The sequence below is a fragment of the Corticium candelabrum genome, chromosome 13 (assembly GCF_963422355.1).
Source record: "Corticium candelabrum chromosome 13, ooCorCand1.1, whole genome shotgun sequence".
In the NCBI taxonomy this organism is placed as follows: Eukaryota; Metazoa; Porifera; class Homoscleromorpha; order Homosclerophorida; family Plakinidae; genus Corticium; species Corticium candelabrum.
In genome coordinates this window covers 4,264,737-4,289,214 of record NC_085097.1, presented here as the reverse complement: position 1 = coordinate 4,289,214, position 24,478 = coordinate 4,264,737, and the positions used below count along the sequence as shown (strand labels likewise).

The 24,478-nt window shown below is 41.5% G+C and overlaps 8 protein-coding genes across 8 annotated transcripts in view; 3 read left to right on the top strand and 5 right to left on the bottom strand.

Moving 5' to 3' along the window:
• Nucleotides 1-2,338: 2,338 nt before the first annotated feature.
• LOC134189139 (zinc finger MYM-type protein 1-like) lies at nucleotides 2,339-5,291 on the bottom strand. Its single transcript, XM_062657375.1, has 3 exons — nucleotides 4,999-5,291; nucleotides 4,743-4,930; nucleotides 2,339-4,682 (listed from the first exon to the last, which is right to left on the bottom strand). The coding sequence occupies exons 1-3, from the start codon at nucleotides 5,091-5,093 to the stop codon at nucleotides 2,404-2,406; spliced, it is 2,562 nt and encodes an 853-aa protein (XP_062513359.1). The 5' UTR covers nucleotides 5,094-5,291; the 3' UTR covers nucleotides 2,339-2,403.
• A 1,873-nt stretch (nucleotides 5,292-7,164) lies between these two features.
• LOC134188541 (arylamine N-acetyltransferase-like) lies at nucleotides 7,165-7,548 on the top strand. The gene has a single exon (XM_062656706.1). The coding sequence runs from the start codon at nucleotides 7,165-7,167 to the stop codon at nucleotides 7,546-7,548; it is 384 nt and encodes a 127-aa protein (XP_062512690.1).
• An 894-nt stretch (nucleotides 7,549-8,442) lies between these two features.
• Nucleotides 8,443-9,540, top strand: LOC134189112 (arylamine N-acetyltransferase, pineal gland isozyme NAT-10-like). Its single transcript, XM_062657347.1, has 2 exons — nucleotides 8,443-8,503; nucleotides 8,575-9,540. The coding sequence occupies exon 2, from the start codon at nucleotides 8,612-8,614 to the stop codon at nucleotides 9,416-9,418; it is 807 nt and encodes a 268-aa protein (XP_062513331.1). The 5' UTR covers nucleotides 8,443-8,503; nucleotides 8,575-8,611; the 3' UTR covers nucleotides 9,419-9,540.
• Nucleotides 9,541-10,414: 874 nt separating this feature from the next.
• LOC134188854 (large ribosomal subunit protein bL28-like) lies at nucleotides 10,415-11,153 on the bottom strand. Its single transcript, XM_062657058.1, has 2 exons — nucleotides 11,014-11,153; nucleotides 10,415-10,955 (listed from the first exon to the last, which is right to left on the bottom strand). Exons 1-2 carry the CDS (start codon nucleotides 11,133-11,135, stop codon nucleotides 10,568-10,570), a joined length of 510 nt encoding a protein of 169 aa, XP_062513042.1. The 5' UTR covers nucleotides 11,136-11,153; the 3' UTR covers nucleotides 10,415-10,567.
• A 23-nt stretch (nucleotides 11,154-11,176) lies between these two features.
• LOC134188853 (RAD51-associated protein 1-like) lies at nucleotides 11,177-15,161 on the top strand. The gene is made up of 6 exons (XM_062657057.1): nucleotides 11,177-11,261; nucleotides 11,317-11,363; nucleotides 11,423-11,549; nucleotides 12,586-12,911; nucleotides 13,093-13,332; nucleotides 14,689-15,161. Exons 1-6 carry the CDS (start codon nucleotides 11,245-11,247, stop codon nucleotides 14,997-14,999), a joined length of 1,068 nt encoding a protein of 355 aa, XP_062513041.1. The 5' UTR covers nucleotides 11,177-11,244; the 3' UTR covers nucleotides 15,000-15,161.
• A 1,155-nt stretch (nucleotides 15,162-16,316) lies between these two features.
• On the bottom strand, nucleotides 16,317-20,884 carry LOC134188973 (uncharacterized). The gene is made up of 3 exons (XM_062657190.1): nucleotides 20,690-20,884; nucleotides 17,820-18,902; nucleotides 16,317-17,458 (listed from the first exon to the last, which is right to left on the bottom strand). The coding sequence occupies exons 1-3, from the start codon at nucleotides 20,784-20,786 to the stop codon at nucleotides 16,884-16,886; spliced, it is 1,755 nt and encodes a 584-aa protein (XP_062513174.1). The 5' UTR covers nucleotides 20,787-20,884; the 3' UTR covers nucleotides 16,317-16,883.
• Nucleotides 20,885-21,922: 1,038 nt separating this feature from the next.
• On the bottom strand, nucleotides 21,923-22,795 carry LOC134188975 (prostatic spermine-binding protein-like). The gene is made up of 2 exons (XM_062657192.1): nucleotides 22,695-22,795; nucleotides 21,923-22,629 (listed from the first exon to the last, which is right to left on the bottom strand). Exons 1-2 carry the CDS (start codon nucleotides 22,762-22,764, stop codon nucleotides 22,205-22,207), a joined length of 495 nt encoding a protein of 164 aa, XP_062513176.1. The 5' UTR covers nucleotides 22,765-22,795; the 3' UTR covers nucleotides 21,923-22,204.
• Nucleotides 22,796-23,351: 556 nt separating this feature from the next.
• LOC134188974 (peroxisomal membrane protein PEX16-like) overlaps nucleotides 23,352-24,478 on the bottom strand; it is a 5,843-nt gene continuing 4,716 nt past the window's right edge. Inside the window, exons 6-8 of the mRNA XM_062657191.1 lie at nucleotides 24,285-24,404; nucleotides 23,658-23,722; nucleotides 23,352-23,597 (exon numbers count right to left, since the gene is read on the bottom strand). Coding sequence (XP_062513175.1) covers nucleotides 23,536-23,597; nucleotides 23,658-23,722; nucleotides 24,285-24,404 — 247 coding nt within the window. The 3' untranslated portion in view covers nucleotides 23,352-23,535. The remainder of the gene's footprint in view (nucleotides 23,598-23,657; nucleotides 23,723-24,284; nucleotides 24,405-24,478) is intronic.

Sequence of the window (24,478 nt, the reverse complement as noted above, 5' to 3'; positions counted from 1 at the left end):
GGCATCTCGTCGATTCACCGCTTGTTTAATTCGTGTGGATCGTGTGAGTCTTGTCTTCGTCTTCTCCGCCATTGATCGAGTCAAGTGCCAGCTAGATGATTTTTATAGGGCTTATGAGCGACTTATGGTAAAGCACATTTAGATGTATCCTCGCTTGCTGTTATAATGACTATTGCACTTTACTCATGTTTATGCAGGTATTGATAACTGCACAATGAATGTTCACCTTTTGACTCATTAGCCAGATGTCGTTAGACGATGGGGCATATTATGGGCATACACCTGCTTCTGGTTCGAATCCATCAACGAACAAATAAGGAACCATGTTTATGGCACTAGATATGTTACATCCCAGGTAATAAGAAAATCAAGCTGTTACTTTCAAGGGTACATGTATAATGATCATGTATTGTTGTACTCTTAAGCTGGATTTACAATATGGGAACGCTTGAGCGTCGCGTCGCGTGCGTCCAGTCACGTTGTCTTGCGTGGGAGTGGCACGTATCGCGTCACACGCGTCGTACCATTCACAATACGATTTCAGCGCGCCGTAGACGTCGCTGCCTGAATTATTGAACTGACCACTCGCGCTTCGATTTTCTACTAGCAGAACTCTGTCGAACCCCCAGCTTGCTCAAAATCAATTTCGAGGCGTTCTCCCATGCACGCAGGTCTTTGTACGTCTTGCAGTTGATCATCCACAAGCAAGGACAGCTCCCTACACAATCTCTAGACCGCTCAACGTCGAGTACAGCGCCCAAATCAATAATCATTGCCCACGGAAGCCACACATGCATTTATAGTTGGCTGTGATTGGTCGAAATGAAGGTGCTACTTCCGACGCAACGTGTACAGCTTCCGATTCGACGCTCAAATAGAACTTGGTTCTATTTGGACGCGTCGCGTCGCGAGCGTCGCGTCCGTCGAACGTCGCGTCACGTAGACCATTTACAATTTGAATTTGTACTACGCGACGTGACGCGACGCGACGCTCAAGCGTTTGCATATTGTAAATCCAGCTTTAGGCTTTCATGTCAATGGCAGTTATACGAGGTCTGCTATTGCTGCAAGATGAAGATATATCACCTGTCCAGCACTGCTCAGTGAATGTGTTCCGACTATGGCAACGATTACTACATACAACTGATAAATCAAGGTTAGAATGTTGTTGCAAAATATTGTAAATTTGCTACTAATAGGTAAAATCTGACATGACAGATAGAGCTGTTTATTGAAACATTGTACCATAATGTTATTTAGAACTTTTGTTCAACCATTGATCAGGTACATATTATTGGTGCCGTCTTATTAGAATCATTCAGCTTTGACACAGTAAAGGAGAAATATTGGTCTGTATTGAGAATAGATGTTTATAAACTGTGTGCATGTGCATGTGTATGTGCATGTGTACGTATTTGCTTCTGTATGTGCTTATTGTCTCTCTTGATACTCACACACGTTAACAATTGCTTTGGACAGAGATTACCTACTATTCAAGCAGTTAGGTGTAGCCTTCTCAGATGTTTATGTAGACAGTTTGAATATAATTGAACGTTCCGAAATTTACTAAATAATTTGATCTTTTACTTTAGAATACAAATACGTGAATTGTTTCCTGGATGTGTTGCTGTTGGATTATCAAAGAATGAACACCTGAGAAGTTCAGCTTTGGTTGCGGTGAATAGGTTTTGTGATGAGAGAGGTTTACCTAGTGTGCTTCAGAACACCAAGGCACGTGAGAGTAAGAGACACAGTGTTTTAATTGCATTTAAAATTGCTTTTGAATATATTCATTGATTGCAATGCAGGTGCCCATTGTTAACAAGATTATTGTGAAAGGCCAAACTGTGTTTGCAAAACGTTATCAAAGAGTCAAGAAGAGTATATCGTATGCGGTGAAACTCAATACAGGTGTCAATAGAGGTGTCCGATTTGAGCTTGTGGAGGCTTATATTTTGTATGAGAATGTTGCAAGTGAGCTGCTCAACGAGCTACTGCTGTCATCTACCCAAAACAACGAATACTATGACATTGATATTTTTATCAGTATGTAGTCAATGATCTTCTCTCACATACATACAAAGTTGAAATTTCACGTAGTGTTGTAGCAATTGACTCTGTAGAGATAGTTGAAAAGGTAGTTTTTATGAGAATTCCTTCCCAAACGGGTTACAATTGCTATGTGTCTTGTTTCCTGTATACTATATATTGAGTGTGATTAGTGCAAGTGTAGTGTAGCTGGACTTGTGTGTGCTAAATTGCTAGTTTGTACAGTGGCGTAGCCATGCCCTTAGGGACTGACCGGGCATTGCCCATATCCATCAATTTCACAAACCAATCGAACAAAACCTAATCATGTACTCATAATTAGCTCAGTTAGAATACAAGCTGTTCTATAGAGCACTAAAATTTTGTGCTTTTGCTAACTAGACTTAATCTTCGGCATCTTCCAAATTCTAAACTTGCAAATTTCGTAACTACCCTCTCTAAATCTAACGTTTCAACTACATCTTTCTCTATGGTCAAAATCGCTAGACTGTTCATTCGGCTTTGCAGCATCGATTGTCTCGTGTAAGTCTTCAGCCTCTTCAAACTAGAGAAAGTTCTCTCACATGAGGCAGATGTCACCCCAACAGTCAACGCTATCTGCAAGGCAGATATAAGATGCGGAAAAGCTGCTTTGACCGGCGTAAGAACTCTAATGACGTCGGCGATAGACTTCATTTCACACATAGATGCATTAAGAAATTTTCTTGCCTGATGAGTTTCATAACCAATTTCCTCACGGTTTATGTCGTAATGTACCACTAAGGCATTAATGGCGTCTGCTTGAAGGAAGTTTCGGGACTGTGGACTACAAGCCTGAATTGACTTCATAAGGGATCGTCCATCGTTGCTGAATCTTGATTCCAGTTCCTGCAGCATTTGGTCTATCACCGGTAAGAAAAGCTTTCGTCGTAAATGAATTTTCGTTCTTGCCACGTCATCCAGGGGATCTTGATCGTTGGTGAAATAATCAGTTAATCGCTGCCCAGTAGTCTCTGTTAAAACGCAATCAGTAATTTCCTTTTGTTTCCGAGTGCGACGACCGGTAACAAGTCCAGGATCACCACGACTGCGTGATCCATCAGAAACATCCATATTAACGCTGCAGGTTTGTGCCAAGTGAAGAATTTGCTGCCATGTATCGTCCCACCCGGATTCCCTGGTCTCCACCAATTGCTCTATCACAGTCTCTAACAAATCAACGGCTCCAGACAGATCTAAATCTTCAGCTTGCAACTGATCGGACAGATTTTTTGTAATAGTCAGCAGCTTTTCGAAAATAACCAAGTTTGAGGTAAACTCTAACGATTTCACTCGTGACAATAGACCTGCAGCTAAAATGGCTCTTTCGCTGTTGCTAGCATTTGTCAAAGAGGATAAGGCATCGACTACTGCTGTAAAGGATTTAAGCATTGCTCGTATAGAGTCTATTCGACAGGTCCATCGTGTGTCTGAAAGTCTCTTCAGCGTGACGCTCTCACAACGTTGCGGATAGTGACGTTTTTGAGCTTCTAAGAAAATTGGGTGAACAGCAGAAGATGAAACAAAGACGTACAGCCTCTGAAGGACGTCAAAGAACACACTCGCCGAGGAGACGGACTTTACAGAATCAACGACAACAAGGTTCAGCCTATGTGCGTAGCAATGCGTGTAGACGGCTTTCGGAGCAATGTCTCTGATTCTCTTCTGAACGCCGGTGTGCTTTCCGCTCATGACACTAGCACCATCGTAGGTTTGAGCAATGCAGTTCTGCAAGGTAAGTTTGTTCCTTGTCAACACTTGACAGATCTCCTCTGCTATCCCGTCTGCTGCAAGGTTGCCAAGAGGTGTGAAAGATATAAACCGCTCATGAACAGTCCCGTCTAGAACATAGCGCAGAACAACTGCAAGCTGTTCATTCTTTGCTACATCTTTACTTTCGTCGCAAATAAGACAAAAATAGCCACTCCTTTGTACTTCACTGCATATTTTCTCTCGTACCATATCAGCCATCAACTGGATCAAAGCGTTTTGAATCTCTGGAGACTTATAACTTACGTTACCGGGGAGCGTTTCAATTCGTTTGAACAATTCGTGATCATGCCTTGCAAGAAGCTCAAATACAGCCAAAAAATTGCCTGGATTCGATGACTCCTCCGATTCATCGTGCCCACGAAGTGCAAGATTCTGTTTAGCACACAAGAGGATAACCTCCGCCAGACATTTTAAATAGTGTCTGTTAGAAAGAACAACGCGTTCATCTTCTTCTGCAAAGAGGTCTTCAACTCGTCGACGCTGGCTGTTACAGTCATCCAGTCGCCGCTCATGCCATTCTGCCATAGCATTCCTGTGATGTGCCGAACTGGCATGGATCAGAAATGCTCCTTTATTACCAGTACCATGCTTCCAGTCGCCGAAACCTATACTGGTAAACGCTGTGTCGGCACGGCCGCTTGCACTGCCAAGGCAGTAATGACGACAGGCAAAGCAGTAGGCTCGGTCAAATTTTATCGAGTATTCCAACCATGGATATGTTGTGTACCAGGTGGCAACAAACGATCTTCTACATGAGTGTTTTCCCTTTCCAAAATTTTTAGAAGGAAACTGACAGACCGGTTGGGAAGGGCCGCTCTGAAACCTCGTGGAAATGTCCAACTCTGTAGAGAACACAACATAAATCAATCATGAATGCCTGGAAAGAATATGTACATATGTACTTGATATGATCTCCAAAGATGTTGAACACACAGTACTCCTAGCATTACCAGGCTCGGTATTTGCCATGTCTTCTCCAGAACCAGAATCATCCGGGGCTTCGTAGGCAGACTCAGCGCTTTCAGGTATGGCTTGCTGAATTTTGTTAGGCATATCGTCTGAATCGCCCGTTTTGTCACCGTTTTCAATTCTAATTAACCACAAACATTTTCTACAAGTACACCAAATCATTACACTGGTATCTACGAGAAATGATACCTTTTGGGTCCCCAAAAGTCATTCAGAGTCACAGTATGTCGCTTTCGCTTTCTACGCTTAGCGTTAGACTCTGACGCATCCATCTTCTCCTGCATTGAGCGAATTCAACGAATCAGACGCTGAGAATTGATATTAGTCGGCATCCGGGACAGTTCCGTGGGCGGGACTCCTCTATCACGGTGTTCCCGACTGTTTATAGAAATGCGTTGAACTTGAATTTATGTCACCTAAAATACGCGGGCAAAGCAAAAAGTTGCCCGGGCATATGCCCGGTAAAATAGATGCCTGGCTACGCCACTGGTTTGTATGTAATTTCCCGTTATGTATAATTTTGTGTAAGCTCTAGGTGAGACATAGGAGGTAAATTGAATACTCCATGTATATATGAGTATAAATCATCAGCTGTATGCATGTGTATACTGCATCAAGGGCGTCGATAGATCTCCAGAATCGGGGAGGCCAGCAGCTATATCAAAGTTTAATTAACAATTTTCTAGACCTATTCTGTTATGGACCACACCTATATTGGGGGCCAGGGCTTCCCCAGGCTCATGCCTAGCGACGCCACTAACTGCATGCAAGACCCCAAATCAGATAATAATTAACTGTATCTTGTATGAGTGTATCGCGTGGATGCAAAGGATTGGATCTAATAGATAGATAAATGGATATGTCTGATGGTTGCGCGTTGCAGCTGGACTTCCTAACGATTTCCAATACCATAATGTCTAGACATCTGCCCGAATTCAAAACGAATCATTACTGCCAGTTCTTTGGCCGGAATTCGAGGCGAACTACTACCACACACACACACACACACACACACACACACACACACACACACACACACACACACACACACACACACACACACACACACACACATACGGACCGAATTCCACCCGATGGAAATACTGCCTTGCTTTTGCTACGCCACCTCTTTCGTCAGAATACGAAGCAAATTTATCGATTTCGGCGCTCGTTCTGCTCAACTATGTAGCACTTCTCATCGAATTTTGACCGAATTCTCATCTCATCTTTTCAAATATCTTTCCGCTTAGCTATCTGGCTAGCAAGATTTGAGCCTTGGTAATGTTTCAAACGCAATAAGGCATCAACTGTTGCCTTTACAATTGGACCTACATCAGCATAATTTAGTGCCTTGCGTTGCAAAACGAGGCTCAATTTATTGAGTAAAGGGAGTTCATCACTAAGACCATATACCTAGCAAGCAGAAAGGAACCTTTGTTCACAGCCCTGAGAAGGCTTCTGGCAGATCGAGGCACAGCCCTTCTCTGCTTCATGTTCTAGGCAAAGCACTAAGAAAAAAATAATTTACGAACAGCATCAACATCAGCACGAAATGACAACCATGCACCGAGTGCTGAATGTGGCATGAAGGGTGACAGGATGATCATCTACTGACAGCATCGTAAATGAGACGTTCTGGTAGATGAATGTGCAAAGTAGTTGTACACACTGTTGATTGTTGCTTGGTATAATTTGAATAGTGGTACAGCATCTGCTGCTTGCCCACTTGCAAGCTAGGACCAAACGATGTGCTACACAGCTAGTGCGCCTGAATCAAGTATGCCGAGCACTTCCTTCGTAGGCGCACAACAACTCCAGACTTGGTCCCTGTCTTATTACAGGAGCACCATCAGTTGCTAATCTTACGACAAGCCTGCGATCAATGTTCTTCTTGTGTAGCAATCAAGAAAGGGCTTTTGTGATATTTACCATTTGCCTCTCCAGACAATTCAACGTCAGCTACATCAGGGCCGGATCCAGAGGGGGTTCAGGGGGTTTAAACCCCCTTTTTCCAATAGGCGCGGTTTCATAATTTTATATAATTTCATTAGAAAAGAGAAAATTAGTAATGCTGTAAATAATTGCTAACGGTAAACCCCCTCTTTCAAAAAATTCCTTGATCCGACGCTGGACATAAAACTCGCAAGCCTTTCTTGTCTCAGAATGAACAGCTTTTACATATACCATATATCTAAATATATATATTATAAGCTTCCGGCTGACATTGATGTCTGTTGATTCATCTGTAATTAAGCCAATTAGTGGGGACTTCTGTATGATGGATAATACATGCACTCTCTTCTACAACAGAGCTAGGAGCAGCTTGAAAGTCAGCCACTGAATTGCTGCTCTGATATGTTAGCTGGTAACCTTTCCGTGTTGGATCTTCTCTATTCAGACGTTGAACATAATCAGTTCGAAGAACTGCTCTACGACAAGATCGTCAACAGGCGAAGAGGTGGCATTTACTATGAGCTCAACGGCCTCTTTCAATGGCTTCTGAGGAGTCTCGGATATGATCTTATTTTACTAGCAGCAAGGGTGTTTGACATTGAGACCAAGAAGCTTGGTCTAGAGTTTGACCACATGGTCTTGTCTGTGGCTATTCCAGATTGTCAGCATGAACGTTATCTGGTTGATGTTGGGTTTACCTTACCTGGTGGCGCTTGCCCTATACTGATCATGGATGGCACTATGGGCAGGCTGGGTAAAGTGGACATTCGGCTGAGACTTGAATAACCGGATACTTGGTTGTTGGAGACGAAAACAGTAGAGTCATCATCGGGGTGGAGTCTGAGATATCAATTACTTTACATCAACAACAATTGCCTGACTACACGAGCACATGTTTATATCATGAGACGGATCCTGAGTTTTCTTTTATTCAGAGCCGTTTTACTGCGATTCGTTTAAAAGATGGTGAAAGAATGACATTTACAGTCAAGGGTGAGAAAGGTCCAAGAATTGTGGAGACCAAATGGAATTGGCTGAAAACCAGTTTGTCAAAACAGAAACACTTTTAGAAGGGCATGAGGTCACTGAAGAACTAAAACTTAATTTTGGGTTAGATTTCTAGTTGCAGTTTTGGGCTAATCTTTATTAGTGATATTTGATCTAGTGCTATCGATTAGATTATTCTAGAGGGTGCATTTACTCGTTTATTAGTTAAAATAAAATTTTAGTGTTACCTTCAGTCAAGTGTCATTCACTCATGATCATTGTTTAGTAGTGATTGTATATATATATATATATATATATATATATATATATATATATATATATATATATATATATATATATATATATATATATATATATATGTATGTATGTATGTATGTATGTATGTATGTATGTATGTATGTATGTATGTATGTATGTATGTATGTATGTATTCAGATCCCTTTCTGTGAACTCTATATGAAAATCAGATGGCGATGGAAATAGAAGGACATTTGTACTAACTCCATTCAGGTGTACAAACTTTATTGCTAGATCTAGAAACAAAGTAATATTCAATTGCTTTGTCCGGTCTCATACTTAGCGCGAGTTAACTAATTAACTATTGTTTTATCCGGGCATTGGTTGGTATGTCATTCTCTTTACAGAGTCGTACTGTACAGTACTGGTTTTGCAATACCTTATCTGGAACATAAATTTTACAGGGAAACTAAGCGGAGCAAAAATGGAACTCGAAGTGAGGAGATCTGTCACGTGATCATGTCGAACCATCACGTGGAATTGATGCTGGTCACGTGCATTTTACAGATTGTATTCCCTCTCTAGAAGTTTCTAAGGAAAGAGTATGAACGTCGACTCATATTTTCAGCGCATTTCCTACTGTGGTAGCAGACTTCCAACTCTGGATACTCTCAAAAGTTTGTCGAAAGCTCACATTCTAACAGTTCCGTTCGAGAATTTTGACGTCATAACTAAAGAAAGCATAAAGATTGACGAAGAACTGCTCTACGACAAAATTGTCAATCGACGACGAGGCGGCTTTTGCTATGAGCTCAATGGCCTGTTTCGATGGCTCTTGAAGAGTTTAGGATACGATGTTATTTATCTGGCAGGAAGAGTGTTAAACCGTCGAACCAAAGTGCTTGGTCCAGAGTTTGATCACATGATCTTGTCTGTGGCTATTCCAGATCGTCAGGACGAACGCTATCTGGTTGATGTCGGACTCCCTATTTGTGGCGGTTGCCCTCTATTGATTGTAGATGGTGCTGTGGACCGACAGGGTGACCTGGACATTCGACTGAGAGTCGGATCATTGGATACTTGGTTTCTGGAGATGAAAGGAATAGGGTTGTCATCAGAGTGGACTCTGAGATATCAATTTACGTTACACCCTTGGCAGATATCTGATTATACGAGTATGTGTTTGTATCATCAAACGAATCCTAAAGCTCCTTTCACTCAGACACGTTTTGCGATGATTGCCTTGAAAGATGGCGGCAGAGTGGTATTTACAGACGAAGGTGAGAAGGGTCCGAGACTTGTGGAGACCAACTGGAATCCTACCGAAAATCAGATTGTCAAAACAGAGACGCTGTTAGAGGGACATCAGGTGACCAAAATGCTGAAATGTCAGTTTGGGTTAGATGTCTAGTTGCAATTTCTGGCTGGACTGAATGAAACGGTTGATATATGATTCAAACACTATGTATGACGAATCATAATTCATAATCGTATTGGCAAGATTCATCATTTACAGTGATTTTTTACTTTCTGATGTTGTATGCTTTCTTATACTGTGTTGGATATAACAAATAAAATAGTTAACTCAATACAATATTATTGACATATATAACTTAATTGACACACTTTCAATCGACATTGTTGGTCGGGGTACAGTAGTAGATGCATTGCGTTGTTAGCGTACGTTAACGACTACTGCGCGTGCGTCAACTGGTAAAGTGTTTCTTTAAGTTAATGATAAAATGTATTGTATTTGATTGATTAAGGTAGAATATATTAGTAATGAATTAATTTTGGTATTTTTAACGAATGTATTATATCTTATATAAATTGTAAAATATTGAAAAAGTTAAATCTAGACACAAATTGCGTTTAAACAATAATAATAAATGCAATAATAAAGTATAACTGGCAATAATTTTTTAAATGTATACGGTATTATATAATGTAGTAATTAATATATGCAGAGTAATTAATATTTTATATGAATCACTACAGTTACATGAATTGTAAGTTTAATTACTACAATATATATATTACCGTATACATTTAAAATTTTTTTGGCAGTTATACTTTATTACTGCATTTAATTAATGTAGTATTAGTAATATTAGTGATATAGATACATTTAATTAAAATTTTATTAATGTTATCTAGATATTTAACTTTATAATTATGTTTTTTACTTTAGAGGCCTAAATTCTTGTAATTAAAATTAATTAAATTATAAATACACAACATAATATTTTATGGTCAGAATATCAACTAATGCCAGTTAAAGTTGCACCTGTCACATTAAGCGTGTATTGGTGTGTTTGCATAGGTAAAAATTAATTAATTTTTTTCAAGGCATAATGACAGACTATTATTGAGCAGCTGCCATGCAACTTATATAAACGTGGTTTGACTAAAATCTTGACAGAAACTCTTTAGACTACAATACTTACATGCTTGTGTCACACCACGTGACATTTACAACACTACAATGTGGTCAACCAAAACCAATCACGTGACTTCTATCATAACGTGATTTTAATAACAAATTGCAGTATGATCTAGCCTATACACTTCGACACTCTATTGGAGGCGGTGGCAATGTGTCTCTACTTCTAGGAAGAAAATCAAGTTTCATAGTTCTCAGTTCTCTTGCTCTCTTGTCATACTCTTCGTTCCACCAGAACGGTCGTTTCTGAGTCCTTGTCGCTCTCAGAGGCGTCTTCACGGTGCCATTGGACTCCTCTATTCTACGTTTCATTTCTTCTTTTAGCTGAGATCCCAAGTTGGATGCCAATTTGTGATCCGGGGTGTGATAGATATAAGGATCAAATCCTCCTGCCTTGTCTATCCACCTCATGGCTGCTGTGGTAAGTTTCACCCTTACTGTGCGCTCTAAGATATCACTGTAATACTCTTTTCGTTGAACATTGGGTTTCCACGTCCTCTTTGTTCTGTAAACGAGAGAATTTGGTGGAAAATTAGCGAAAGAGAACATTCCGTTGTGCTTACTTTTTGTTGGAAAATGTTATTCGGTGACCAAACATAATACCTTTGCCTGCCCAGAGCCCTTCCATGGCCCGCTTGGGAATGTACTTCGCCAAGCAGGGAAAGAGAACTCCCAACCTCACCATCCAGTTATACGGGACTGCTTTATACAGACTGTTTATACGGGAAAGCCAGCAAATCCGGGAACTTTTAAAGCATTGCCCGCCTATTTCGATCAAATTGTTTCTTCTCAGGATGAGTAGACCTAAGAGGTCAGCCGTATGTTATGTTTCATGAGCGCGTTGACGTTTCTACTTCATTTTTTAGATCAAAGAAACCTACAACCTACTTTGGATACAGAGGATCAGATGAGGGTCAGTAGCACGCGATTTGTCTCGTTGTTTGTACCTACAAATAAACTCCGTTGTTATAGATGACGATTTTGCTACTAGTCCACCAAAGAAAACGAAACCAATGTCGGATAGTGATGAAAATGGCATCAAATGTCTGACAGAGCCATCAGAGGCAACTGTCAATAGCAGAAATACTAAAACCAGCAGGTGCGCTGCAGTTGTATTGAATGAGGCAATTTATTTAGTATATGCTTTCATGCTTTAACTTCATGTAGCAGTCTAATTAGATTTTTGGATTACATTAATTTGTTTAAAATGGATTAATTAATTAATTAATTAATTAGTGATATTTTTGTCGATTGTTGTTGGCATAAGGTTTTGAATTTTTACTTATATTTGCGTATATAAACAAACAGGTAGACAGACAGGTCAATAACACAAGTTGACAGACATGTTGACAGACTGCTGGCTGGTGGAAAAGAGGTGATGAGTAAGCTAGATGAAAATGCAAGTAGATGGACAGACAGACAGACAGACAGACAGACAAATAGGCAAGCAATTTGAGACTGAACAGTGAGAAAGATGGATAGATAAGCAGACAAACAGGTAGGTCAAATGTGCATAAGTAGACTGATGAATTGCTGATAATGATAAGATAGAAATTACGAGATAGATGAACAAATACAATAATTTGAACAAACCTTACAGACCAATAGACAGACAAATGGATAAGCAGACAGATAGACAGCAGTGGCGTAAGTATGCACGAGACAACCAAGGCAACAATCTCGGTTGAAGAAAGTGGTCACTGCAGTTGAAAAATTGGGTGACAGAAGAAAGGCTTGTGTGGTCTATCTCTTTTGCATGTCCATGGAGACCTTGAACATCAACGATTGCAAAGTGAACATTTTAGGCGATTTCCTGTAAAATGAAGTTGGTCTGGTCACGTGACTAATCTAAGCGTTATTTTTAAGTTGATATTAACAAGTGCCTTTGTAAAATTTTAGCCTGGTTATGCTACAAATAAGTCCGACTGATGGTAAGGTTTTGAGACTAGTTAGGACAGATGGAAATCCAGGCTGACATGCAAGTACGCATGCAGCTTCACATACAACCATCTTACACAGAGCGAGAAAAAACAATCAACTTACGAATTAATTAACTATATGTACTCATTTTACAACTAAAAATGATTGAATGAATTGGTCTGCTGTATGCAAAAGTCTTTTATTCTTTTATTTAGACCGTCACGTGATGAGAGACTCTTCCAGAAGGACATAGACGTTGCAATACAGAAGTCTGCAGGTCCTCCGTGTATTGAGAATCACGTGACTTCTGATAGCAAGTGTTCTGATGATAATGATGCAAGTCATTTGAGTGATAAAGAGAATGTTCAAGCAGTGAGCAGGGAGGCTGGTGATTTATCTGATAAAGTAGATTCCGGTAAGCAGAGAGAATTGACTGTTGAGAGAGACTGTGAGAAACGAGATAAGCGAAAGACTAAAAGTCGACGTCTTGAGAGTGAGTCTAATGGAGATGAAAGTGACTGTCATACTGATGAAAATAATGGTGAGCTGTGGGTCCTTTCTTGAGTGTTGGTGGTACTGGTGTGTGTGTGTGTGTGTGTGTGTGTGTGTGTGTGTGTGTGTGTGTGTGTGTGTGTGTGTGTGTGTGTGTGTGTGTGTGTGTGTGTGTGTGTGTGTGTGTGTGTTTACGTTCAGTATCCATGTATGAATTACTGCCTTGTTAGATGCTGAATATCAAGCCTCATTGTCATCCGAACCCGATGTCGAAGATGACGACGACGATGACATATTCAGCAGTGATAGTGACAACAGCTTCAATACAGGATCCAAACGAAAGAAGGAAACAAAAAGCAATGCCACAAAAGTGAAAAAGGACAACAAAAAATCAACAGGACGAGGACAAGGAAAGGGAAAACCCACACATGGAAAGGCATCTAAACCAGCACATGCTCCTTCAGAAACAGGTACATTGATATTAATCTAATGCAGTTATTTAATCTAATTATTAGGTCAATGTCTGTCCTACAATACGTTTTATTGTGTATGCAAGCTTTGGGTCTGCATATGCAACCATGCGAATGTACCAGGTCACCAGGTGACCTGTCACAGAGTGCGTGTGTGTACTGCAGTGTCTACCACACATAGATGAGGATGGACATACCAAAGGTGTCCTGTAAAGTCTATTGTAGTGGGCCGCTTTCTATTTGAAATGGGTCTGTTTGAATTAAGACGAGTTCGAGTGCTAGCTCTGTTTTAGTCAATGCAATTCAATAGCGGCCTAAAATTCCTGAAAGCAAATTAGCATACTTGCTTGATTATTCCCCTACCCGAATGCTTGGCCAGAGTCAGATCAATCAATACAGTGATGGGGTCTTTTTCAAAAATTGACATCTAAAGTTGTTAATTAGCAGAAGTGATTTATTTAATAACCTACAGTCAGACCGATTCAATTTCTTGATGCTTGGATTTGCTGTTCCAGTTTTGGGTTCGACCAAAATCGAAATGAAATTTGATATGCGCATGTGCAATGATATTATGCTTACTGTCAAAGGACTTGGTGGTATATACTGTACATCCTACGACTAAGTATCAATGACTCCACAAATGTTAATAACAGTGATTTTAATTAATGTTCATTTCATTACTTCACACTTGTGTCTGTAGTGCAATAAAAAAATTGCACATGCTCAAAATATGTTACATGATCATTAGCTTTTTATTCTATTTCGATTGGTCGGTCAATGTTTCATGTCCAAATATCCGAGCACCAAAAAAATTTAGTAGGTCTGGCCCAAACAGCATGATGCTACACTAGAATAGCTTCGAACCACGCCATTACTTAAAGTATAGAAACCTAATCTTGATACGGTCATCAATAGCTTCAACACGTGGTCGACAGACATGCACAAGTTGAAGAAAGTCAGCACTTCTACAGGCGCAAAACTAGCAAATAGTCACTGTGGAGTACACCAATTACCACTAATTGAAAGACTAAGAGGTGTGAAAATCTTAGAGTGTTGGCCAAAGTAGGGTCTGGAGTCTTACTTGGGCTCTGGGGTAATAATCAAGCGAGTACGGTAAACAACTTGTAAGCAAGTTTGGATTTGCCAAGGAAAGCCTGCAACTAACTGATGGTCATCCATCATGTCGAGAAACGTATCGGCACACACATCTTGTTCTACGTTCGAAATGATTTTCTCTATAGATACGTATAGGTTTGGTCACGTGATATCACTACACCTCAAGTGACGTGCTTCTAGAATACTGCAGTAACCTTTTCACTTTGTTTCCTTTTATTCTTTTTACTGTTTACTCTTTAGTGAGACCACAATCGCGTGTGAAGAATGAAGTCGGCAAACCCTCATCAAAACAAAAGGGAGCTTCGATCACACGACCATCTGGGAAATTGAAATCGGAGTCACAACGTTCGGTATCTAATTCATCGACTTTGAGTATGACGTTGTCTACTGTTAGGCGACCCGCTTGTGTGCCACCGACGAAGAATGGTCAGAATAATCTCGGTGGGGTGAAGATCACGTCACCTTGCTCGTCAATAAGACTCGGACTTTCGCGTAATATCAGAGTAGGGCAACCCCTGCATCCGACTGCCAGACGACCACCTTTGTGTTGATGCACTGGCTTGTGTTGTAGTTGATGATATGTGAAAATGTTTACTATGGTTTAACTCTAATCCATTGATTTAGTCTGCTGACGGTTTTGTGTTTCCTTTTTATCAGGGCAAGTGGCAGGGTTCTAGCTAGGTTGCAGCCCAATCGTCACACAGGCCACATTATTGTTTTGGCCACGTCTCTTGTTGGGTGTTTGTAGAGATTTCCGAATCTACGACACAGTTACTGAAGAAACATACACATTACACTGTATTGAATTGTACTTCCAAGGGTGCATTCGAATACTAGTTCTAGAACTGTCAGAACAGTTCTAGCAGTTCTGCCTAGCGAGCTGGAATTGTTGGAACTGTCACGCCCTAAATGAAAAATTCCCGGATGCTGACGAAGTGAAATGACGGGTACAGATGCTGAGACCGTTGTGGACCTTCTTGTTTGTTATAATGAACAGTTGTGGCGACCATCGGCTTGCCGAACACCAGAAGAACGACATTTGGGACTGATTACAGTGACTTTCTTGGCGCAAGCAGCTCCAAAAAACCGAAAGCGAAAGCACTGCTGATGTTCGAACAGACTACAACAAGTGGAGTAGAAACGTCATGCTACTTCCTATTGACGCTTACCGGAAGTATGAGCCTTTGCGCATTCTCAACTTGCTGACAGTTCTAAGCGTTTGTTTGCTAGCAAGAGTTTCAATAGTTCTGATAGTTCTGGCAGTTCCAGTTCTAAAACTGGAACTAGTATTCGAACGCACCCCAAGAGTCCGAGTTAGTAATAACTGTGTGTGTGTGTGTGTGTGTGTGTGTGTGTGTGCGCGCGCACGTGTGTGTGTGTGTGTGTGTGTGCGTGCACACGCACGATAGCTCAGTTGGTTAGAGAGTCATCTTATGGAGTGATTACATCCAGGACCTTGCAGGGTTGCAGGTTCAAGTCACAGTGATGGCAAGCTATGGCATAATTTCCTTGGGCAAAAAACTTACACACAATTGCCTTTCTTGACTCAGGAGTATAAATGTGTACCTGGTCATTGACTGGGGTGGCAAAGACCTCGACTGCGATGAAGTCCATCAGCCACTGGGGTCCTGGTGGGACTTTGAGTGACCACACCACAGTTGGCGTTGCAGTCGGTGCTACTGCGAATACCTGACCAGGCTCCAGGAGATTGCTTAGCACGGCCCATAGCTCCTGCTTAGTGCACAGGAACCCAGCCATCTGGCTGGGAGCGTAACCGTAACGAATGGCAGCTCCTTATCCATTTGCCTGTGTGTGTGTGTGTGTGTGTGTGTGTGTGTGTGTGTGTGTGTGTGTGTGTGTGTGTGTGCGCGCGCGCGTGTGTACAATGAATTGAGTCTTAAACATAATTGAAATCTACTCCTAAAATGAATTTCCTGGTATTATGTGTACTTTATGCATGTTCCATTAAAAGATGATATCATTAAACCTAGAGCTGCAGAGCCTTGAGGCAATCGCCTTGACTTCATGTCATGCCACACCTTTAATGCTTCAACAAATGAAAGTCTTGAAGACTTCGAGTTCTAGACCATCAACTGATATCTGTATGAGATGGCACAAACTAGTGTTTTTCATATGCTTTCAAAGATCGCTCGTTCTTGACATGTTGAAACTTGCTAAAGTCCTGCTCATAATGAACACTGCGTACAAACACCTTCCAACCATCAATTTCATGGTAAAAACGGTTCGTGCTAGAACCATGAGTACATGGTTGAGAGAGCAGATTCCACAGCTTGTTTTACCTACAGGCTAAAAGGCTCCCTGTCTATGCTAGAATGCCATGTCACTAAGTAAAAGTTCTCTACCAAAACATTGAAATACAAAAAACTGAAGTTAAATCCCATGGAGTTCATTGTAACTGTCGGTGACAGGAAGAGTTAGTAGCACGGCATACCTTTCCACATTTCGCAGATGGATTTTGGGTAGGATCCATCGAGAACCTTGTACCGATAATATTGTTTCGCCTTGAAAAAGTAAGACCGACCATTGGACCACACAATAGCGGCATCCAAATTCGAGGGCAGACCAGGCCACGTGTGTGAGTCGACCGTATGCGGGTATCCGTAATCTATCCTACCCATTATCTCATTATAACGCCAGAATTGATTTCCTTTGAAAAAGTAGATCTTGTTGTTTGTGTGCTTGATGGCTGCGTCCAAGTTGTTTGGTAGATGCCATTCTGAACTGATGTCTTTCGGATAACCATCAGCGACATGGTTGTTGTTGTCATCATATTTCCAATACTGTGAGCCTTTGAAGAAATATGTTCTCCTGTTTGAAGTCACTGCAGCATCTAGATTATTTGGTAATCCTTTCCAGTTGGGACCGATCTGTTTTGGGTAGCCGCTAGCCACACAGTCACAGTCGTCATCGTAGAGCCAGTATTGGCTGCCTTGGAAAAAGTAGGTCTTGTTGTTGTGAGCCCAGAGCACAGCCGCGTTTATCACTGGGTCTAGAAAGATTAAAGTGAGAGTCAGTGGGTTTGATAAATATTTCAAATCAATTTTGTGTGTGTGTGCGTGCGTCTGTGTGCGAAGTGATACATGTTGGTTCTGCTGCATTATATGCTCATTGTGCTCATTATAATGAAACAATACAGCAGTTTTACAGAAATCAAAGGTTGAGGTCACAAGACTAAATTATTTCAAAACACATTCTTAATCTAGACTTTGTCACGTGACCTCGACGCATACCATGTAATACAAAGATACTGTGTATACAATTCACAGCTTTCCTTCCAGTTGGAGGAAGCACAGCTAACGCCCCATCCTAACAATGCTACCAACCAATCATTAATGCCATCGGCAACAAACCTTTTGAACAAACTCCCATGTTGTTTCCTGCCGCCATTCGAACCGAAGAAATCTTGACACCCGAATTAGGACAGCCACCGAAGTGATGAAGTGCGACGACATTCCCCGATTTGAAGTCGACAACAGGAGATCCGGATGATCCCTCGTCCGTATCGCACCTGTAGCAATAATCAACCTTTTCACATGTCGATTCGATAGTGCAGTTTCCACTGACATCCTTATCTGACTTGATGGCGATTTTTTTGCTCTCGCCATCCGGATGCTGGATGATGGCAATCTGTCGGCCAATCAGTGGATCAGAAGATGACATATGAAGGCATGGAATGTATATAGCTTTATTAGCTTCCTGCACAGTGATTATGCTGGCATCGAGTTTTGTTGAGCCACTCGTCCACAACAGGCTGTCTCCATGCAATGTCATCGATACATGTCCTTGTTTTCTCAAACAATTGTCGGAGTCGTAATGCACCATGAGCTCCACTGAAGGCATCACTTTTTTGATTCTCAGACAGTGGTAGTTGGTGAGGAAACGCCCATCGTCTGATACCTTAAATGCAGTCCCGGAGTAGACAACGTTTTTGTGTACATACTGAAGTTTTACTACCCCAGATGCTATTCTGTAGATATCCGGGTATTTTGTGGCGTAACACACCGCATTCTCCCAATCTTTGTGTCCACACACGGATCCGACTCGATTGTCAGTCGACCTATCACAGTCCCCGTATTGAACATAGTTGATATCAAACTGGGACTGACTATTCGACGCATAGAACTGGAGCATCAGGTGATCCGCCCACACACGATGAGTAAATACATCACCATCCCTTCCACTATTTCGTCGAAAGATTTCCTCGCCAACGCGTTCTCCATCCGATGCAATTCCGTACACTGCGAGCCGATCCTCTCCCTTTAGATCGAAAGAGGAGAGATGCAGTCTTGCCGATTGACACCCGACGTCGGTAATATTGAACTGCCACAAACGGTTTCCATCAGATTTACTGTAATACCACCGAGAATTGCTGTCGCTGCTGGAGAGATTTAAGAGTTTGAGAAAGGCTTGAGGATCCGGCGTAGGAGTCTGATCTGGAAAAACGCAGAAACAATTCTTAGATAATGCCGGATGCCCGTATAATTGCATGATTTCTAGGTGCGCATGCGTCAAGTTAAGTGTAGACTGACTCATATCCGTTTAGGAACGACGTCGGCCATGGCTCCATCAGCAGCGTTTGGTCGCTAGATGTAAACTAGGCATCGTGTAAACGAGCTACAAGTGGAAGAAAACGAGGGACTCCATAGACAAAACTACACTTGCGCGCAGACGTCCTGGGTACACGAGGCTACATTTGCCGCGCATTGAAGTTTGGCCTCCAAACTGGATACCATTCCTACGCCACGTCACGCAACTGATGATCTGATTTAAGCAAGTGAAAACAAAGTGTGAATGGCTTTTTACACATTGAACGTATGCATGTACTCCCATTGAGAGGGGACTAGATGACTCGGTGGAACCAGGCTCCAGTGACTCAGACTGAAGAATTAAGTAATGGTGGAGTAATGATATCCAAATGTTTTAAAGTTTCTAGAGCAAGGTAGTGCATGTTGTTGCCAGTGTTTTTAGTTTAATTTACTGATTAATTTTTAGATAATCATAGAAAGCCGGTCATGTAGCCTTGGCCGTCCAGAAGGTCATGCACCCGTGTAGCACCAATTAGAATCAGCCTGTCATTTTACGGCCAATTGTCGGATTCCTGGTCGCACTCTTATATATATATATATATATATATATATATATATATATATATATATATATACCTAGAATGCATGGACAGTGTCACCACACAATAATGGTAGAGCACGAAATTTGTCAGGCAAGTCAATGAAATCAGAAAGCTACGGAATATAATTTGCTATGTACTTGTCGGGAATTCTTTCCTGTGCTAACTACAGATTTACTCAAATTGGCAAGAAGACCTTTGCAGTTCTTAGTAGATAGGTGTCTGCTGTTCATGCATGTGCATGCACCAACAAGTGTTTTACAACTTTGCTGTTCATGCACTTTGCGTACGTTTTAGCGATTCATGCAGTCCATACAGCCTGCAATGAAAGAATCCTCGAGCATCCAAGCCAATCCAGATTAGTTGATTAACTAGTAAAGCTTCGCTCAATTGTAATCGACTTTTTAGACAGAAATCCTTCGGTTTTTCGTCTGGCTATAGAGACATACATACATGGATGCAGTCACGTACTGCAAGCACTAAGAGCAAGCAAGAATAATGAATTATTTCATCGACACCTCATGTCTAGTAATCAAAGCGACAGCAGAATGGTTTCTGTTTAGACAGTTTGATGCAGATTTACTGGCATGCTTGATTCAGCAGGCAGGAATGCTGAGCCAAATGACAATGCATGCATGGTATCTGGTACCATACGCGTTGTAAGTATACTATATGGTTTACATGGCCTTGCAGCACTCGGATAAATCGCCCATAGTACACCGGTCATCCTGTTGTGTTTGTGACCGACGAGCAGGTAGCGCGCGTGTTTCATAGTCGCGCATCTGCATTCATTCGCCTACAGGCCGACGGTCTTCCGTCTTCTCTCATTACGAATTTCATCTCGTTGTAGAACCCGTTCTAGCGTGCGTCTAGCGTTGTCGTGTAAAGTTGTCGAAGAGTGACGAGAAATATCTGGAATGTATACTAGACGGACACTTAATTCTAGTTACCGTAACGTAATCACTCTGGAACGAAAATGGCTGCGTTCGAAGCTTTACTTTACAGGTTGCAAACACCGTCATGCAACGTCGTGCAATTCGTTGCGATTCGGCTCTGGATGTATGAATTGCACATGCGTACACCAACCAATCTCACCTGCGGTAAAGATCACTTGAGTTTGAATGAGCGGAGGCGAGAAGGCGAACCACGTCACTAGGACAGGTAGACAACCCAGGAATGGTCGCAACGTCATATCTGCTGGTTTTCTGAACGATTCTCGATGAGTATGAATTGTTGAGAACACTACGCCCGCGTGACCGCTTGTCACCAAATGGTGGAAAACTGGAGCGAATTTCCTTGTTATCTAGACGCCCGTGATGTCACTTCTAACGCACGTTTATGTTTCGATTTCGTCATTGGCCGACTGAGAACGAACGGTCAATTTTGCATGCACAGACAATCATGTTTGCTTGCATGGGTTCCGGATATCTGTATATGCGTAAAGGATTGTGTGAAGTCAGCTGACGCAACGTTTGGCACGTGACATTCGTATTTTGTTTCAACTCGCACAAATCAATTATGTTGAGGAAACTGCTTGCAGACACTTAATTGTTGCTGAACTATTTTCGTATCTCGTTCTGCTTGAAATGCTTCTATTTTGCTAATTAATTAGAGATACCATCCAATAACATCAACTGCTCAGACAGTATGCATGCATGTACAACTACATTACTAACACTAATAGATATTTACTGTAAATACATTCGTGTGGTTGATCAAAGGATACGTATCGTAAATAGTTAAGTGTATCTAAATGGTATTGATTGGCTACGTGTTGTTCCCTTGTATACTGTAGCACAAAGAAGTATGGTTGTAATGTTTACGGAGGTCTTTGTCTGTGCATGCATGTGTCTGTCTGTCTGTCTGTCTGCCTGCCTGTCTGTCGGGCAGTCTGTTTGTCTGTCTGTCTGTCTGTCTGCCGTCGGCCTGTGTCTGTCTGTCTGTCTGTCTGCCTGTTGGCCTGTCTGTCTGTCTGTCTGTCTGTCTGTCTCTCTGTCTGTCTGTCTGCTTGTCGGCCTGTGTGTGTGTGTGTGTGTGTGTGTGTGTGTGTGTGTGTGTATGTGTGTGTGTCTGTCTGTCTGTCTGTCTGTCTGTCTGTCTGTCTGTCTGTCTGTCTGCCTATCAACCTGTCTGTCTGTGTGTCTGTTAGTCTGTCTGTCTGTCTCTTTGTCTACCTGTCGGCCTGTGTGTGTGTGTGTGTGTGTGTGTGTGTGTGTGTGTGTGTGTGTGTGTGTGTGTGTGCGTGTGTGTGTGTGTGCGTGTGTGCGCGCGCGTGTGTCTGTCTGTCTTTTTTGTCTGTCTGTCTGTCTGTCTGTCTGTCTGCCTGTTGTGTGTCTGTAAACACGATATCTTGAACGACCATTATGAAATTTTAATTAATTAATTAATGCCGCAACGGTTCTGACTGCCAACGAGTATGATTGACTGTCATCTTTGATTCTATAGACTCAACTTGTAGAATTAGTTAGATCGACGCCTGTACATTAGGTAGTCTATAAACTAAGATTTTGATGTTCCTTTCTTGTTGCTATGCATGCACGCCTTATGCTATTTTTCGGTACAAATATACAGACGGAATTGCACAATGCACGCGCAGTCTAGTTTTACTCTTTATTTGTCTTCTCCGTCGCCGGCACCCTCGCCTCCTTCGGCCTCTCTCAACTCCTTCAGGAGTTCATCTTGGTCGTCGGCATCGTTGTCGTCGTCATCTTCATCATCCTCATCGTCGTCAGATGCGTCTTCATCATCCTCATCATCCTCATTATCCTCTTCATCATCCTCATCATCATCCTCATCATCATCCTCATCATCATCCTCTTCATCATCATCCTCATCGTCGTCGTCTGCATCTTCATCTTCGTTGTCATCCATGGTTTCGTCCTGCTCATCTTCGTCCTCGCTTTCGTCGAGTGGTGGAAAATTCGGGTTCATGTCTTCAGCTGGATCGTACATGTCGTCAACTAATGGTGACGATTCGACCTTGTTGTCTTTCGTTTTCCGAGAGTTATTTTGCAACTCGTCTAGTAACTCATGATCTGTGGAAAGAAACGCATGTAGTCTAGAAAATGTCGTACAGGAAGATTTAGAGGATAGATGATACCTTTTTTACTGGGGGCCGATGCGACAATGACGAGAAGAGAGACGAGAAGTACGCAGAAAGGCGTCTGCATCTTCTTACAGTGAGCGACCGTTGAATTCGCTTGACAACTGGTGACGTCACAGACAGACAATGAAAGTTTTGGATTAGACATCCACGCATGCTTGGACGTGCAGAAAGTCGCCAATAAGTGTCCGTAGAAACGAATTTTAAAATTAATTAATTAATTAATTATTAACACGGTAGTGACTACCACGAATTAAACTTAATTAATTGAGAAAGATTGCCACCACATGCAGTACGCAAAATTTACTGTGAAAGCAATGGCAATCGCCCCACCGTTTTGGCTAACCTAACGAAGCGTTTGATATTGATATTACACTTTGTTTAGACGGGCTTCTAATTAGCCTCGGCCTCCCAGACCCATAGTACCAACTAGAACACCTGACTCCCACGCGCGTTAGTCTTACCCAGTGCCCGTATAAAAATCCAAGCGCGGCTAGTCTGGGAAGTCGAGGCTACGATTGAATTCAGAGCTGAATTGGTTGCTAGTATTGACCATTTCAATTCTAAATGCATTGACAACGTGAAATGCGGACAGTTGAACCATAGTTGAACGACATGAGGATGGTGCACACCAGTACATGTTTGTGCAAGAGATTCAAGTGAAACAACAAGATATACCAATACAAACGAGCAAATACAGCTAATCATCATCACAGCTTCAGTGCTACATCCCACAGTGCAAAACCAGCATGTCCCTGTACCTTGACCGAACACAGTATTTCATTATTTATGTATCGTATCATACAAGCCATCCATCATACAACGTATGACAAGTTGCTCAGGATGCCCAATTGTAGAAGTACGTTCTCTGCCACATTGGGAGATAATCAACAATCGGTTCTATACAAACAACACAACAGTCAAAATGTATCGCAACCGACAACCAAATGAGACTCGTACGAATGAACATAGAAAACCATGGCAACACTCGGCACAGCCACCCTAACAGACCAAGAATCCGTAGCCTAGAAAAGACAAACAGAACGTATTACATAAACTTTATGTACTACGTGTAATGTGTATGTCCACAAGTACTTAGGTAAGACAACTTTGCCTTCAAAATTTCGGTGTCCCTTTCTCACTCTAATTTAAAATACTTAAAGCATCCAATGAAATCCTCCCTGAGCAAGGCACCGTCTGTATCCCAAATTAGTTTTGTAGGCTTCCAGTAAGGCCAGTTGAGTAGCCAAGTCCAAAAAATTAAGAAATCATATTGATATTAACATATTTAATCTGTTTATACTAAATGAAACCAAACCATTAATGTGCCATAACACACACATGGATGCTTAAAGACGGGTGGAAACATCACAGTCACAGGCAGTCTGTTTGTACGTACTGTTTGGGTGACCAGAAAGACAACAAAGTTGCAGGAGATGCCTCTGGTTTAGAGAAGTTGTTTCAATTGAGGTTACAGGATTTTAATTAACGGTGTTATCTCAGATCTTCAGCAAAGTTAAACAGACCTACAGTTTATGTTGTGTTTATATTATCTTGTATTTTTATTATACATGCTAAGAATCTTACTTGGAGTATCTGTCATAGAATGGTGATCGAAGGATATAGAAAAGAAGCATCCACTTGCGTCGTTTCAGCTCGCTCAGTTCTGCATAGTTGTAATTCTTTCCTCGACTCAATAAGGCAATACTGCAACACAAATTATATGTGTATATATGTGTATATATAGTAATAAATATTAATTATTAATTAAATAAGTTTTT